The 13,798-nt window shown below is 49.5% G+C and overlaps 3 protein-coding genes across 4 annotated transcripts; 2 read left to right on the top strand and 1 right to left on the bottom strand.

Annotated features, from left to right (window-relative positions):
• Positions 1 to 32: 32 nt before the first annotated feature.
• On the bottom strand, positions 33 to 7,216 carry Apbb3 (amyloid beta precursor protein binding family B member 3). Of its 2 annotated transcripts, XM_075968912.1 has the most exons (13): positions 6,813 to 7,216; positions 6,367 to 6,530; positions 6,207 to 6,283; positions 5,444 to 5,504; positions 5,126 to 5,272; positions 4,881 to 5,008; positions 4,630 to 4,635; positions 4,375 to 4,510; positions 4,200 to 4,284; positions 3,722 to 3,805; positions 3,342 to 3,457; positions 3,031 to 3,222; positions 33 to 554 (listed from the first exon to the last, which is right to left on the bottom strand). In XM_075968912.1, exons 1-13 carry the CDS (start codon positions 6,859 to 6,861, stop codon positions 318 to 320), a joined length of 1,482 nt encoding a protein of 493 aa, XP_075825027.1. In that variant the 5' UTR covers positions 6,862 to 7,216; the 3' UTR covers positions 33 to 317. The 2 variants fall into 2 exon arrangements, with proteins under 2 accessions (XP_075825027.1, XP_075825026.1); XM_075968911.1 differs by lacking the exon at positions 4,630 to 4,635 and having other exon boundaries at positions 4,375 to 4,489; positions 6,813 to 7,068.
• An 83-nt stretch (positions 7,217 to 7,299) lies between these two features.
• On the top strand, positions 7,300 to 11,432 carry LOC142847822 (SLC35A4 upstream open reading frame protein). The gene is made up of 3 exons (XM_075968922.1): positions 7,300 to 7,421; positions 8,326 to 8,424; positions 9,066 to 11,432. The coding sequence occupies exons 1-3, from the start codon at positions 7,407 to 7,409 to the stop codon at positions 9,261 to 9,263; spliced, it is 312 nt and encodes a 103-aa protein (XP_075825037.1). The 5' UTR covers positions 7,300 to 7,406; the 3' UTR covers positions 9,264 to 11,432.
• Positions 9,656 to 11,432, top strand: Slc35a4 (solute carrier family 35 member A4). Its single transcript, XM_075968916.1, has one exon. It carries the CDS (start codon positions 9,656 to 9,658, stop codon positions 10,628 to 10,630), a length of 975 nt encoding a protein of 324 aa, XP_075825031.1. The 3' UTR covers positions 10,631 to 11,432.
• Positions 11,433 to 13,798: the final 2,366 nt, after the last annotated feature.

The raw sequence follows: 13,798 nt of genomic DNA, 5'->3' as shown, positions 1-13,798 counted from the left end.
CCTTATCCCACGTCTAATATACTCACAACTAGTGAGGTCACTGAGGGATTTTTATTTGCGCTGATTCTGCTATAAAGTTGCTGAGGTAGAGCCAATTGTCCAGGGTTGGACAGGGGCAAGGAACAAAAGGACCCAAGGAAAAGGGTGCCAGGGGCCTAAGTTATAGTGCAGGGCCTCTCAGTCATCCATATTAACAAGAAACTTGGTAATAAATAGAGGGTAGGCAAGGATCGGGGATAGGCAGGAAGGTGAGAGGCTACAGAACCCTGGGAACTGGAGGAGTGTAAAGCCTCCTTCCCCAACCCTCTAAGATCAATTTAGGACATATGGAGAAGAGAAGGTTTTAGCCTGAAGGCATCAAGAAATGAGAAGACGCCCCGCTTTCGAGGAGCTGCCCCAGCACCACCAACTCCTCCTTTGAGTAGTGGGGGAGGCAGGGAGCCACCAGGGGAGTCCATGGAGCTGGTCCGCTTGAGCCGAAGGCGGGCACGGGCCTGGACACTCCAGGCCTTACCCCGAGCTGCTGAGGCCACCAGACACTTCTGGTATTGAACCTAGGAAGAAGGGGAGTATGTGAACATCCAGTTTTCTGCCCTTGGACACCTGAAAGCTTCTGTAAGGCAGGTAACTGGCCAAGAATTCTGTCCAGCATTCCCATGTAGCTCAAAAACAAAAACATAAAGCTCAACATTTACTGAGTACTTAAGGAAAGCTAGACACTATGTTACGTGCTTTGTGTGATAACTTAATTTAACCTAAGTTATTCATGAGGTGTTGCTTTACTCATCTTGCAAATGAAGATACCAAGGTTCAGAGATAAATAACTTGTCTAAGGCAGTGGTTCTCAATCTGTGGGGGATCACATAGCAGATGTCCTGCATAACAGATTTTATTTACATTTAAAATAATATTTACATAACGGCCGGGCGATGGTGGCGCACGCCTTTAATCCCAGCACTCGGGAGGCAGAGGTAGGCGGATCTCTGTGAGTTCGAGACCAGCCTGGTCTACAGAGCTAGTTCCAGGACAGGCTCCAAAGCCACAGAGAAACCCTGTCTCGAAAAACCAAAAAAAAAAAAAAAAAAAAAAAAATATTTACATAACGATTCATAGCAGTAGCAAAATTAGTTATGAAGTAGCAACAAAATCACTTTAGGGTTGGGGGGGTCACCACAACATGAGGAACTATATTAAAAGACTGTCGCATGAGGAAGATTGAAAAACACTGGTCTAGGGTCGCACAAACAGAAAATGTTATATCTGGCATTCAAATATAAGTCTGTCAAGCTGCAAAGCTTGCATTTTTTGTGTTTTTTTGGTTGATCTTGGTTTTTATGAGACATGGTTTCTCTGCAGCCTTGGCTATCCTGGAACTCACTCTGTAGACCAGGCTGGCCTCAAAACTCAGAGATTCGCCTGCCTCTTGCCTCTTGAGTGCTGGGATTAAAAAGGCATGCAATACCAACTATCTGGCCAAAGTTTACACTCCTTTTTCTTTTTTCCCCGAGATAAGGTTTCTCTGTGTAGCTTTGATTCATGTCCTGGAACTAGCTCTTGTAGACCAGGCTGGCCTCGAACTCACAAACATCCTCCTGTCTCTGCCTCCCAAGTGCTGGGATTAAAGTTGTGTGCCACCACCGCCTGGTCAAAGCTTGCACTCTTAACTACACCTACTACAAGAGATTATCCTCCATCTCTCAGTGTTCTGTAACAGTATCTGGAAAACAGACTCTCTAGTGAAGAGAAAGTCTACAAACCCAACCCATCCCCAAAATAACTGTCCCAATCAAATTAGTTATTTAAATTACTCCGAGCAGATACTAATTACTCAGCCTTCCTACCTCCTCTTGTGTACCTGCACTGCAGCGTAAGTGGGTAAAATCTGCAGATCTCACTTTACTGTCTTCAGTGGCCCAGACTAATCTAAGGTTTTCACGACCTGCTCTGTCATTCTTGTTGTGCTATCGCTGCATCCTCTTGCAGGCCACGCATACCACATTTCTCAGGGACTCTAACCCACTAAACACGTCTCTCACGTCCATTCCTGAGTTTCTCTGGTATATCTGCCCTGTCTCTTCACCTGGCACACTTCTTTGGGTGTCTTTTCTTTTCCCCCTACAGGTGAGGAAGCATCTCCATCATGCGGTAATGTAACTTGCTTCTGATGTGTTTCTGCTTCATTCTGTGATGGCAAAGGCTATATATGCCTTCTATAGCAATGACTTTTTAGGATTAATTACAGTGGTTGGACCCTGTAGATACTCATTTGTTGAATGAACAAGTGAACTGAATTAATGTAGCTTAAGCATCCTTCATTCAAACACCCACATACACCAAAAAGTATGTTAAATCAGTAATGGTGCCGGGCAGCGGTGGCGCACGCCTTTAATCCCAGCACTCGAGAGGCAGAGGCAGGAGGATCTCTGTGAGTTCGAGACCAGCCTGGTCTACAAGAGCTAGTTCCAGGACAGGCTCCAAAACCACAGAGAAACCCTGTCTCGAAAAACAAACAAACAAAAAAAATCAGTAATGGTGCCCACTTTGTATAGCACACCTTCACTTGCATGCTGAAACTTGTAAGGAAAGTGTGTCCATGAGTGTTTGTGTATGTATGTACATCGTATTAGTATTCCCCATACTTTAAGAAATCAGAAATAAGCCAGATGGTGGTGACACACGCCTTTAATCCCAGCACTCGAGAGGCAGAGGCAGGAGGATCTCTGTGAGTTCAAGGCCAGCCTGGACTACAAGAGCTAGTTCCAGGACAGGCTCCAAAACCACAGAGAAACCCTGTCTCGAAAAACCAAAAAAAAAAAAAAAAAATCAGAAATAGCAATTATTATACAAAATGCCCTAGATTATTAAGTGTTGGTAACCAACACAAAACTTAGCAAAAGCAGCATTAAGAGCCAGATTTGGCCCCGGGATCACTGGGTTGTGATTTAAGTGCAGCTGCCCATCTTGAACCCATCCGTCATACAGAGCGGCTACCAGGAAAACCTCTCCTATCCCACCCCATCCCTGACTCACCATACAGGCAGCTTGCACAGCTTCAGAAAGTCCCCCAGCATGAGGCTGGCACCAGAAGGCTGCACACTGGAATCTCTGACAACCAAGGTCCGCGATGAGGCCAAAGGTGTGTGGATCACGGCCAACACCAATAAAGGTCACAAGACGCACAGGGCACTGCCACAATGGTTCTTCCTCTGCACTAGCCTCTGCCTGCCCACACAAAGCCTAATCACTACATAGTTAAGCAATTGCCAGACCCAATACTTCCAGTAAAGACACACACCCCCACCTCACCCTCCAAAGCCCCGAACTTCACCCTCCCGCGGTACCTGAATGGAATGCGCAGTCATCAGAGAGTCAGACACACTGAGCATAGCAGGAACCCAGGTTTTCTGGTCCCCGCGGGCAGTGAGGGTACCAATGGCCTCATTCAGCACATCCATACCTGAGGAGACATGCCTACTGTGCTGTCTGGCTTGGATAGAAAGGGTGTACAGAGAGTTTCTAGGACCCTTTCATTAACTTGGGATTCAGAAAGATGGGAAAAGAAGAGCTGGGGCTGAGCTTGGAATTCTGAGTTGGAAGAATGGGTATATCCCAAATTATATAAGGTAATGCAAAAACCCTAAGACTCGATACAATGTAGCTCTCACCTCACCCATACACTCTTTCCTAACACACCGGAGCCATCAGCCCCATTAGTCCTTACCCATGGCTTTGTTGACTGGTAGGATCCCCATGTACAGTGCCTCGTATTTCTGAGCAGCCTGGCTCACTGCATCCAGCAACTCCACTGAAACATACATATCAAGCACCAATCTAGCACAGAAACTCAGTTGCCCCTTCCCTTGCTGTGGACTACACCACTATGTATAAGTTTTACTATGTAACCAGCTCTGGCTGGCCTGGAACTTGTGACAGTCTTCCTATCTCTGCCTTCCAAGTGCTAGGATTACACCATGCCTCACCATGCCTCGCTTCCGCACCCTAATGAATATGCCAGGACTCAAGCTAGAGCTGAGGCTAGTAAAGGAGAGCCTGTAGATGCACCTTCAATTCACTGCTTTGGATTCTTGGATCTAGACTCTCCAGGAAGAAGCCAACTCACCAGGAACCCCACCCCCGTACCACCTCCATCTCTCACTAAAGCAGCCTGATGTTGCAATGCAGCGAGCCCTTCCCCATACCTTGCCTTGGTAAGTCTTCAGGGGAAATAGGATCTGGGGAACAGCAAGCAGCTTCTCCACTGACTCCTACCCTCTCCGACAAGATCTAAAATACAGCACAGCCAGCATGAGGCACACAGAAAGCCAAGCCCACCCTAACCCAACTCCATACTCCCTGGCCACCACTGGCCCTCACCTGTGCACAGAGCCCCTGTAGAGCACTTGCAATGGCCTTTGCAGGCACATCACAGCGAAACACATGACACTTGAGCATACAGCTGTCTTTGTCACCCGCAACAAAGGCAAAGTCCCTAGCAAGGGCAGGGATAAGACTATTTAGGCCAGGGGCTTCTAAGTGCCTATAAGAAACTTCTAAAGTTAAGCTAAAGATATGGCACAGTTGGAATGGGGAAGCCAGGGACAGGGCTCAGAGTATCTAGTTGTCACATACCTGTCACTGTTCCAGAAGCATGTGGGAGCACAGGATAAAATCAGCCCAGCCTCTCAGCCTCTCCCCCATCTGTCCCTGCTGCGCTGGGCCCATGGGCCCACCCACCCCAACCAGGACTGAACCAGGCAGGGAAGGTCATGCTGGGTCCACATCAGAGATCTGTGTCCAAGGGTTCAGCATCAGTGGGGATGGCAGCCTGCAAGGGGGAAGGGTGATGCAACTCTTGCTCGGGGGAACACAGAAGTCCTCACCGGCCCTTGGAGCTGCCCACACCCCAGACACGGATGTGAACCAGAGGCTGACAATGGATCAAACTGTGGTCCAGGGGATTCACCAGGCTCATGGCATCTTTCTTCAGGATCATCAACATGTTCTGGCCCTGCCAAGGACAGAGAGTTGGCAGATGAAGGTGGCTAACATGGCAAACAAGCAATTTACGGAAAACCTACCTCCGCTGAGCCATAAGGTGAACCCCTGGAGAAATCAGACAACTCACCTCACCCCAGGCACCATCATGGGGCTGGCTCCGGTTGCGAGTCTGGGCCAGCTGCTGGATACAGTTATTGACAGCAATACTGCTCTTCCCTGGTGCCAGGTCCTCCTCAGGCACCTCTACCCAGCCCAGAGAGCGGACTGCAAAGCACTGACAAGATGGGGAAAAAGAAGTGACAAGCTGTGGAGTGGCATGACGGGTGACACAGGACCCATCCACATCAACTCCGGTCGTCCTATTCTTTATACTTAATCAACCCACTCATTGAATATTCAACCCCTGATCTTTCCCTTGAAACTGGCCATCAGCTTCAATCACTACCTTAGCTCCTGGCTCCAGGCTCCGGACATAGGAATCTTCACCATACCATGTCAGAGAGTTACTGGAACAGATGACAGCCAGTAAAAGGATTAGGATTCCTACGTTAGGGGCAATGGTGAAACCTAGCCTACTTGATCCAGCACAGAATCTGGGACAAGACCCAAAATATAGCACCACAAATGCAAACCCAGAAAAAGCAGGCCCCAGAATATGGTTAACCAAGTACAGTTCAAAATTTGAAGAAACCCAGTACACAAGACACAGGCATAAACTAAAATAAATACGGATATGAATTAAAAGTGTGGACAAAAGCCTCAAACTAGAACAAGAGACTGTAGAACACAAAATAGAAATCCTCCCACCTACCCACCCCCACCCACCCCCAAAAAACTGAAGCGAACGGATGGAGTCCACTAGAACATGATGGGTCAGGACAGAGGACACAGAACATAGACCTAATGATAAGGACTTGCAACAGACAAAAATCAAAATACACAACCGTCAAGAACATGGGAAAGCCAAGCACAGATAGAGCCCCAGAGTCCAGAACTACAGTTTAAAAGCAAATTGTGGAGACAGGCACGGTATCTACTGTATGAGTTCCAGGTCAGTTATGGCTACATACACAGTGAAATCTGAGACCGTCTCAAAAAAAACAAACAAACAACAAAAAAAAAAAACAGGAAACTGTGGGTCCAGCTTCATTCTTTTGAGTGCCACGGTAACCGCAAGGCTTTCATTTGGCCTGGGCCACCCCTGTTACCTCCGGTTCAATGAACTGTCCAGGCTGGAGAAGGATCTCCCCTTGGGGGGTCGCAGTTCCCAAATCCCCTCCGTCCTCTATGGAATAGAGATTAGTCAGTGTAGCAGCAGGCCTAGGTGCACACATGAGCTCAGACACCCCCCCCCCACGTTCCACCTACCGTTCCTGGGTCCTCTGCACCTCCTAGTTCCCAGGTTGGGCGCTGCCACTGAGTGCTACCGCTGGGTACATGCCAATAATAAGTGCCTGCAGCATCACGGATCTTTCTCCAGCCAGGGGGTAATCCTGTCTCCCCCTCCAGATTTTGGTCCCCCCACAAGTCATCTATAGGAACAAGGGGTTAAATCAAGGGCCCACATTACTCGTGAGTTCCCAACGATTCTGTCATAACCCTCGCTCCATCCCAGAGGAGACAGCCCTAAACTTAGACGTCAACTCCCCAGTCGTAAAGACAGCACATGCAAGGATCAGTGTTTCCTTATCCCCTGGTTCTCGTTCCCGAGATGCCACCCACCTCCACCCCATGTTTAAGCCTCGGGTAGCCTTCCTTCACCCGTCATAATCCCCTCAGCTTTTGGTCCTCCCAACCGGACCCTCGGTGCGCACCATCGCAGTTGACCAGAATGATGGCCAGCATATAATCCTTGCCCAACATAGCCTATGACAGCCTGCGCTCTCAGCCCACGGCGACCTCCGGAGCTGCAGGGCCCCCTAGCCCAGCCTCTGCGCCGGAGACCGCCGGGCCAACGGGGCGGGATTGGGCCGGCCTTGGGGAAGGGCAGAGGCGGGCCTGAGCTGCAGGCGCCGCGGTGTCCGGGTCGCCGAGTCCTCGCGCGTCTCGGTGCGTGTGCCCTACGAAGTGCACCGACACTATGAACCCCGCACCCGCAGGCAACTAGGAGTTCCTCGGACGGCGGAGGACCGGCGAGAACGTGCCCTGTGTGCACCAGGGCGCGGATGACATCATCGCGTGGAGCATGAGATCATCACGTCCCGACCTTTGCCCGCCCGCGTACACGGCCCAGGACCAGACGGGAGGGATCCGGTGGCCGTGCCTGAGCACAACCTAGAGTAATAGGGAAAAAACGCCCCGCCTTTTCCCGAAATGCCCCGGAAGTGCCTCTACCCTCAGTAGAATTGGAAGTAACCTCTGACATACGGAGGCGGGGCTGCGCATGCGCAACAAGTTCGGCGGGGAAGATGGCGGATGACAAGGTGAGTTGAAATCCACGGGTGCTCCGGTCGGCGTGGTTTTCAAATTCCTTAACCTTTATAGATTTGAGCAGAGACGACGGAGATAATTCTTGTTTTTCCCCTGGGTTCCTGTCAACTGCCTCAATACTAGGGGGCTTTAGGCGAAAAGCTGCTCTTCCCGGGACTGACACGGTGCCTAATTCGGAGCACACATTCAAATATATTCACTCTGTAGCAGTGCTCATTCGGGCCGTTTCCTCGCCCCTGAAGTCTCCCTTACAGAGACAGCATTTCCATTCCACCCTTACCACCGCCCTCACTCAAACGCTTCCTGCTTCCTAAGGACTTGCCACCAGACCGAGTCTTGTAGCCACCCTCCTGCTGACACATGTTCTCCACATATTCGTGTATTCTCATTCAGTATGAAATGACCTGAGCAGATAGCAGGTTAGCCTCGAATTGTACGGGAAACTGCTTCAACCTGTTATTTTATTCCCAGCTGGTCCAGAAGCCCAGCATCACCCACAGATTTATTCCTAGCCTGCCAGTTTCTCTGTCAGGTACCGGGACACAGCAACGAAAGCAGGCTAATGGCCATTTTCAGCAAGCTTGAACTTCAGCCAATAGTGTTTCCTTCCTAAAGCTAAATAGAAGTGCCTCTGCTTGCCCTGAGATGCTGTGGAAGTCATTATAAGTTCCTCATGCACGTTCCATCTGTCACCACCCGGCCCCCACGGGAGTGTTTTGCTTTTCAGTGTCTGCCTTCCTTCATCACTGCTGCCTCAGGAAGGTGTTGTAGGAAGAGATTTATTTGGTTCTTCCCATCATCCCTCCCACAGCTCACCTAGTTCCTAGCTTCTGATAAAATTGAGCAGGGCATGGGACTGGGTCAAGTCTGCTGGAGCCAGCCTCTCCCTTGTCCTAGGATTCTCTGCCGAAGCTTAAGGACCTGACATTTCTCAAAAACCAGCTGGAGCGCCTCCAGCAGCGTGTGGAGGATGAAGTCAACAGTGGCGTGAGCCAGGTAAGGGCCCAGTTGCTCTTGGGAATGTTGAATAGCACGTAGAATTTTAGTTTAGCGAATGGACATTGAGGGCTCAATGAAAGTCTCCCTGAGAAAAAAGAATTGGAACTGGGCGTTGTGGTGCAGGCAAGTTCAAGGCCAACCTGGGCTACATAGAGGATTGTAGGCCAGCCAGTGCTACACACAAGAGATCCTATCTCAAAACCAGCAGGGGAGGGAAAAAATAGCACTTAAGCTGAGGTCTTAAATAGGTGTTCAATAGGTGAGGTTGGGGTGGGGGCATTCCAGGTACAGCACAGATAAACCTTGGTGATGAACAGCATGGTGAACATGAAGCAGGAGAAGGGTATTTGTGTCATCAGCGACCATGCTGGGAAATGGAACTGGAGGAACAGGCAGGGCTCAGGTTCCTCAGAAGCCTCTCTTGCATTCTAGGTGAATGGCATTCTGGGTAGACCCCTCTCGGAGTCTGGTATTGTGTGCTTGGGTCTCTGACATTCTTTTTCTGGCTCCAGAATTTTGAGATATCCTTGGAGAAAAGAGAGTAGCTGTCAGCAGTGAAGACGGGCAACAGTCGAATGCTCTAAGCCCAGCTTAAAGAGGAGAGCACACCTGATTTCCTTCTGTGTTTTTCCCTGCAGGATGGCTCGCTCTTGTCCTCCCCGTTCCTCAAGGGATTCCTGGCAGGCTATGTGGTGGCCAAACTGAGGGCATCCGCAGTATTGGGCTTCGCAGTGGGCACTTGCACTGGCATCTATGTAGCTCAGTCATATGCTGTACCCAACGTGGAGAAGACCCTGAAGAACTACTTTAGGTCACTACGAAAGGGGCCCGACTAGACCCTTTGGGGAAGGCAGGATGGGCGTGTTGGGCCTGCAGGTAGAGGCCTTTCTATCACAGGCACTCTGTCTGGCTTCCCCTGCCATTGTTCATTTGCTGTCTCCAGCTGACCTGTCTCTTTCATCCTTGTTTGTCCTCCTGCGGAGAGTGGACAGTGCTCGGTCAGCCTGCACCCTGCACTCCTTCCCCCCCTAGTTCCGTGGGACTAACCCCAAAACTATGGGTCATGAGCCCCGCCTTCAAGCCCTAACTGTGGAGCGTGCACCTGTCCCTGACGTTCAGTATTCTCTCTGGTGATGCACCACCATTCTGCACTCGATTTCCTTCAGATGCCTCCCTGTCCCTCTGTCGCTTGCTAGCTACACAGGCCACCCAGGGTCTGGTGTAGGCCATGAGTGTAGAAGATGGGGGTGTGCCAGGCCTAGCCCGTCCAAGACAGGCTCGCTGGACCCTGATGCTATTCCTGTCCACTGCCATGTATGGTGCCCATGCACCATTCCTAGCCCTGTGCCATGTGGATGGCCGAGTGCCCTTCCGGCCCTCCTCAGCTGTGTTGCTCACTGAGCTGACCAAACTACTGCTGTGCGCCTTCTCCCTCCTGATGGGCTGGCAGACATGGCCCCGGGGCACAGCACCCTGGCGCCAGGCTGCCCCTTTTGCCCTGTCAGCCCTGCTCTATGGCGCCAACAACAACCTGGTGATCTATCTGCAGCGATACATGGACCCCAGCACCTACCAGGTGCTGAGCAATCTCAAGATTGGAAGCACAGCTCTGTTGTACTGCCTCTGCCTTGGGCGTCGCCTCTCTGCACGGCAGGGGTTGGCACTGCTGCTGCTGATGGCTGCAGGAGCCTGCTATGCGTCGGGTGGCTTTCAGGAACCCGTGAGCACCCTTCCTGGACCTCTGCCAGCAGCCGGATCCCATGCCATGCCCTTGCATATCACTCCCCTGGGACTTCTGCTCCTCCTCTTATACTGCCTCATCTCCGGCTTGTCCTCGGTGTACACAGAGCTGATCATGAAGCGACAGCGGCTGCCCTTGGCTCTTCAGAACCTCTTCCTCTACACTTTCGGGGTGATCCTGAACCTTGGACTATATGCTGGCAGTGGCCCCGGCCCGGGCTTCCTAGAGGGTTTCTCTGGGTGGGCAGTGCTGGTGGTGCTGAACCAGGCGGTAAATGGACTGCTCATGTCTGCTGTCATGAAGCACGGCAGCAGCATCACGCGCCTCTTCGTCGTGTCCTGCTCCCTGGTGGTCAACGCTGTGCTTTCAGCAGTGCTGCTGCAGCTCCAGCTTACAGCCGTCTTCTTCCTGGCCACGCTGCTCATTGGCCTGGCTGTGTGCTTGTACTACAGTAGCCCCTAAGGCCTTGGCCGCCCCCACGCCCACTTGTGGCTGTGTAGATTAGATGCAACCACCAGACCACCTCCTATCTTACCACCACACCCTGCCCAGCAGCCCTGTAACAAGTGCCTTGTAAGAAACACTAAGGTAGCTGTGACCTTTGGATGTTCAGGGGGGTGAGCGTTACCCCTAGGAAATATAAAGAGTGGGCTTGGTTAAGGAAGCGCCTAACCACACCCCTATATTCCTTCATACTAAAGAACTGGGAGCTCCAAACCTAAGCCCGGGCATCCTGTCCTTGAGGAACCCTGCCTTGTCCTGCATGCACATGGCTACTTAAGTTTGCTCTTGTTGCCTGCTGTGGTCACTCCTGAAGACCCCTGCCCTGAAGCTTGGTGCTGGCAGCTCCGGCCCAGCATGGTGTCCACATAAGGGATTCTTAGTTTGCCCTTTCCACAGTGCTGCTCCTCTTTCCCAGCCATTATTCTGGAAAGGTCAGAGGGGGCTGGGGTTTGTTCATCTCAGGAAACGTTGCCCCTGGGCCCTGGCTTAAGCCTACACTCCTGACCCCTGTGCTAACTCAAGGGCCCGCTGAAGCCCACTTGACCTCTAAGACACCTAGGAGGTACTGTTTTTCCCACTCGTTCCCCTTCCTAGAGGTATTCCACCTCCCAACAGCCACGGAAGGCTCTGCAGAGTAACCAGGGACCAGGTACAGAAAACGTTCATAGCTAATCAGTGTCTAACTACTTAAGCAATAAGGTCTTAATAAAGTGTTGAGGGTGTAGGGTTCTTCCTACAGCCTCTCACAGTTGTGCATGTTCTCTGTTTTCTGCGTTTTATGGTGTGAGTTCCCTGAGGGTAGCCTATGCCTCAGTTACCTTCTCTGTAGGGAAAAGGTCTCACTTGAAAACCTGCAGTAAATGAAATGGGCTAAAATGTGTCAATTCATAATCCAAGCAGTCCAGTGTTCCCAAGAGTTTCAAGAAACGCTAACTGGAAATTGCCTCAAGTGACGATAAGCTGTTCACCTGTGGAGGAGGGGTAGTTAATGAGGTAGTGAACACTGGGATCTTTGGCAGGAAGAAGCAAGAATTGTTGCGATTTTAGTCCAGGCTCTATCTGGGAAGAAAAATATCACTATTCATATGTAAAGTCTGTCCTGGAACTAGCTCTTAGAGCCTTCAGATCTCTGGTGACATGTCTTTCCTACCTTATACACAGTAAAGACAAATCTCATCTCTGCTGTATTGATGCTTGCTGGGTTGTAGGCATGACTATGAGAATGGGGGAGAAAATCTTTTACTATTGCTCTCTTGGCCCTTCCCTCTCCTCTGTCCTACATACCTTCCCACTCCCTTTAAGTTCTCTCTTTTGTTTGTGCTTGGTCTTTTTCTTTATGATGCTAGAGGTTGAAGCTGGAGCCTCAAAACACCCTAGGCAAACACTATTTGCTGATTTACACTCCCAGCCTTTGCTCTCTATTCTCAGACTTAACTCTTTCCTGTCCCAAAGCTTACCATACTGTTTATGTGGATCCAAAAGTTTTGGCCAGAAATTAGAGGTTATATCAACACATGTACACTTTTTTTTTTTTTTTTTTTTTTTGGTTTTCCGAGACAGGGTTTCTCTGTGGCTTTGGAGCCTGTCCTGGAACTAGCTCTGTAGACCAGGCTGGTCTCGAACTCACTGAGATCCGCCTGCCTCTGCCTCCCGAGTGCTGGGATTAAAGGCGTGCGCCACCATCGCCCAGCACATGTATACTCTTTTAAAGCTTGCTCTTCGTTTTGTCGCCATCACAGATAGTACTTCCATCTAACTGAGGCAACTCAGTGGTAGAGTGCCTGCCTAGCCTACATGAGGGATTTTCGTTTTTTGTTTTAATTTTATTAATATTTATTGAGCTCTACATTTTTCTCTGCTCCCCTCCCTGGCTCTCCCCTCCCTCCCTGAATCTTCCCCCAAAGTCCCTGTACTCCCAATTTACTCAGGAGATCTTGTCTTTTTATTCTTTCTACTTCCCATGTAATTTATATCTATGTAAGTCTTTCTTAGTGTCCATATTGCTGTCTAAGTTCTCTGGGATTGTGGTTTGTAGGCTGGCTTTCTTTGCTTTATGCTTAAAAACCACCTATGAGTAAGTACATGTGATAATTGTTTTTCTGTGTCTGGGTTACCTCAAAATAATGTTTTCTAGTTCCATCCATTTTCCTGCAAAATTCAAGCTGTCGTTATTTTTTCTGCTGTGTAGTACTCAATTGTGTAAATGTACCACATTTTTCTTATCCATTCTTCGATCAAGGGGCATTTAGGTTTCCAGGTTCTGGCTATGACAAACAAAGCTGCTGTGAACATAGTTGAGCACGTGTCCTTGTGGCACAATTGAGCATCCTTTGGATATACACCCAAAAGTGGTATTACTGGGTCTTGAGGAATGTTGTTTCCTAATTTTCTGAGAAATTGCCACACTGACATCCAAAGGGGTTGTACCAGCTTGCATTCCCACAGCAGTGCAGAAGTGTTCCCTTTTCCCCACAACCTCTCCAGCATAAGTTGTCATCAGTGTTTTTGATCTTGGCCATTCTTACCGGTGTAAGATGGAATCTCAGAGTTGTTTTGATTTGCATTTCTCTAATGACTAAGGATGTTGAGCATTTCCTTAAGTGTCTTTCAGCCATTTTAGATTCCCCTGTAGAGAGTTCTCTGTTTAGGTCTGTACTCCATTTTTTTATAGGATTATGTGATCTTTTAGTGTCCAATTTCTTGAGTTCTTTGTATATTTTGGAGATCAGACCTCTGTCTGATGTGGGGTTAGTGAAGATCTTTTTCCATTCTGTAGGCTGTCGTCTTGTTGACCATGTCCTTTGCTTTACAGAAGCTTCAGTTTCAGGAGGTCCCATTTATTAATTGTTTCTCTCAGTGTCTGTGCTGCTGGGGTTCTATTTAGGGAGTGGTTCCCTGTGCCAATGCGTTCAAGTGTACTTCCCACTTTCTCTTCTCTGAGGTTCAGTGTGGCTGGCTTTATATTGAGGTCTTTGATCCATTTGGACGAGTTTTGTGCATGGTGGTAGATATGGGTCTATTTTCATTCTTCTACATGTTGATATCCAGTTATGCCAGTACCACTTGTTAAATATGCTTTATTTTTTCCGTTTGATATTTTTTGCTTCTTTATCAAAGATCAGGTGT

This window comes from Microtus pennsylvanicus, chromosome 4 (assembly GCF_037038515.1).
Source record: "Microtus pennsylvanicus isolate mMicPen1 chromosome 4, mMicPen1.hap1, whole genome shotgun sequence".
In the NCBI taxonomy this organism is placed as follows: Eukaryota; Metazoa; Chordata; class Mammalia; order Rodentia; family Cricetidae; genus Microtus; species Microtus pennsylvanicus.
This window is presented reverse-complemented; position numbering and strand designations above follow the sequence as displayed.

Excerpts from the sequence above, each read along its gene's own strand:
- Apbb3 (XM_075968912.1), bottom strand. The coding sequence starts at position 6,861 with ATGTTGGGCAAGGATTATATGCTGGCCATCATTCTGGTCAACTGCGAT. Across the intron at positions 5,505-6,206 it reads GACAGTTCATTGAACCGGAG|TAACTCTCTGACATGGTATG; the intron begins GTAACAGGGGTG and ends CATCTGTTCCAG. Across the intron at positions 555-3,030 it reads CTGTGCAAGCTGCCTGTATG|GTTCAATACCAGAAGTGTCT; the intron begins GTGAGTCAGGGA and ends CCTTCTTCCTAG.
- LOC142847822 (XM_075968922.1), top strand. Across the intron at positions 8,425-9,065 it reads TCAACAGTGGCGTGAGCCAG|GATGGCTCGCTCTTGTCCTC; the intron begins GTAAGGGCCCAG and ends TTTTCCCTGCAG.
- Slc35a4 (XM_075968916.1), top strand. The coding sequence starts at position 9,656 with ATGAGTGTAGAAGATGGGGGTGTGCCAGGCCTAGCCCGTCCAAGACAG.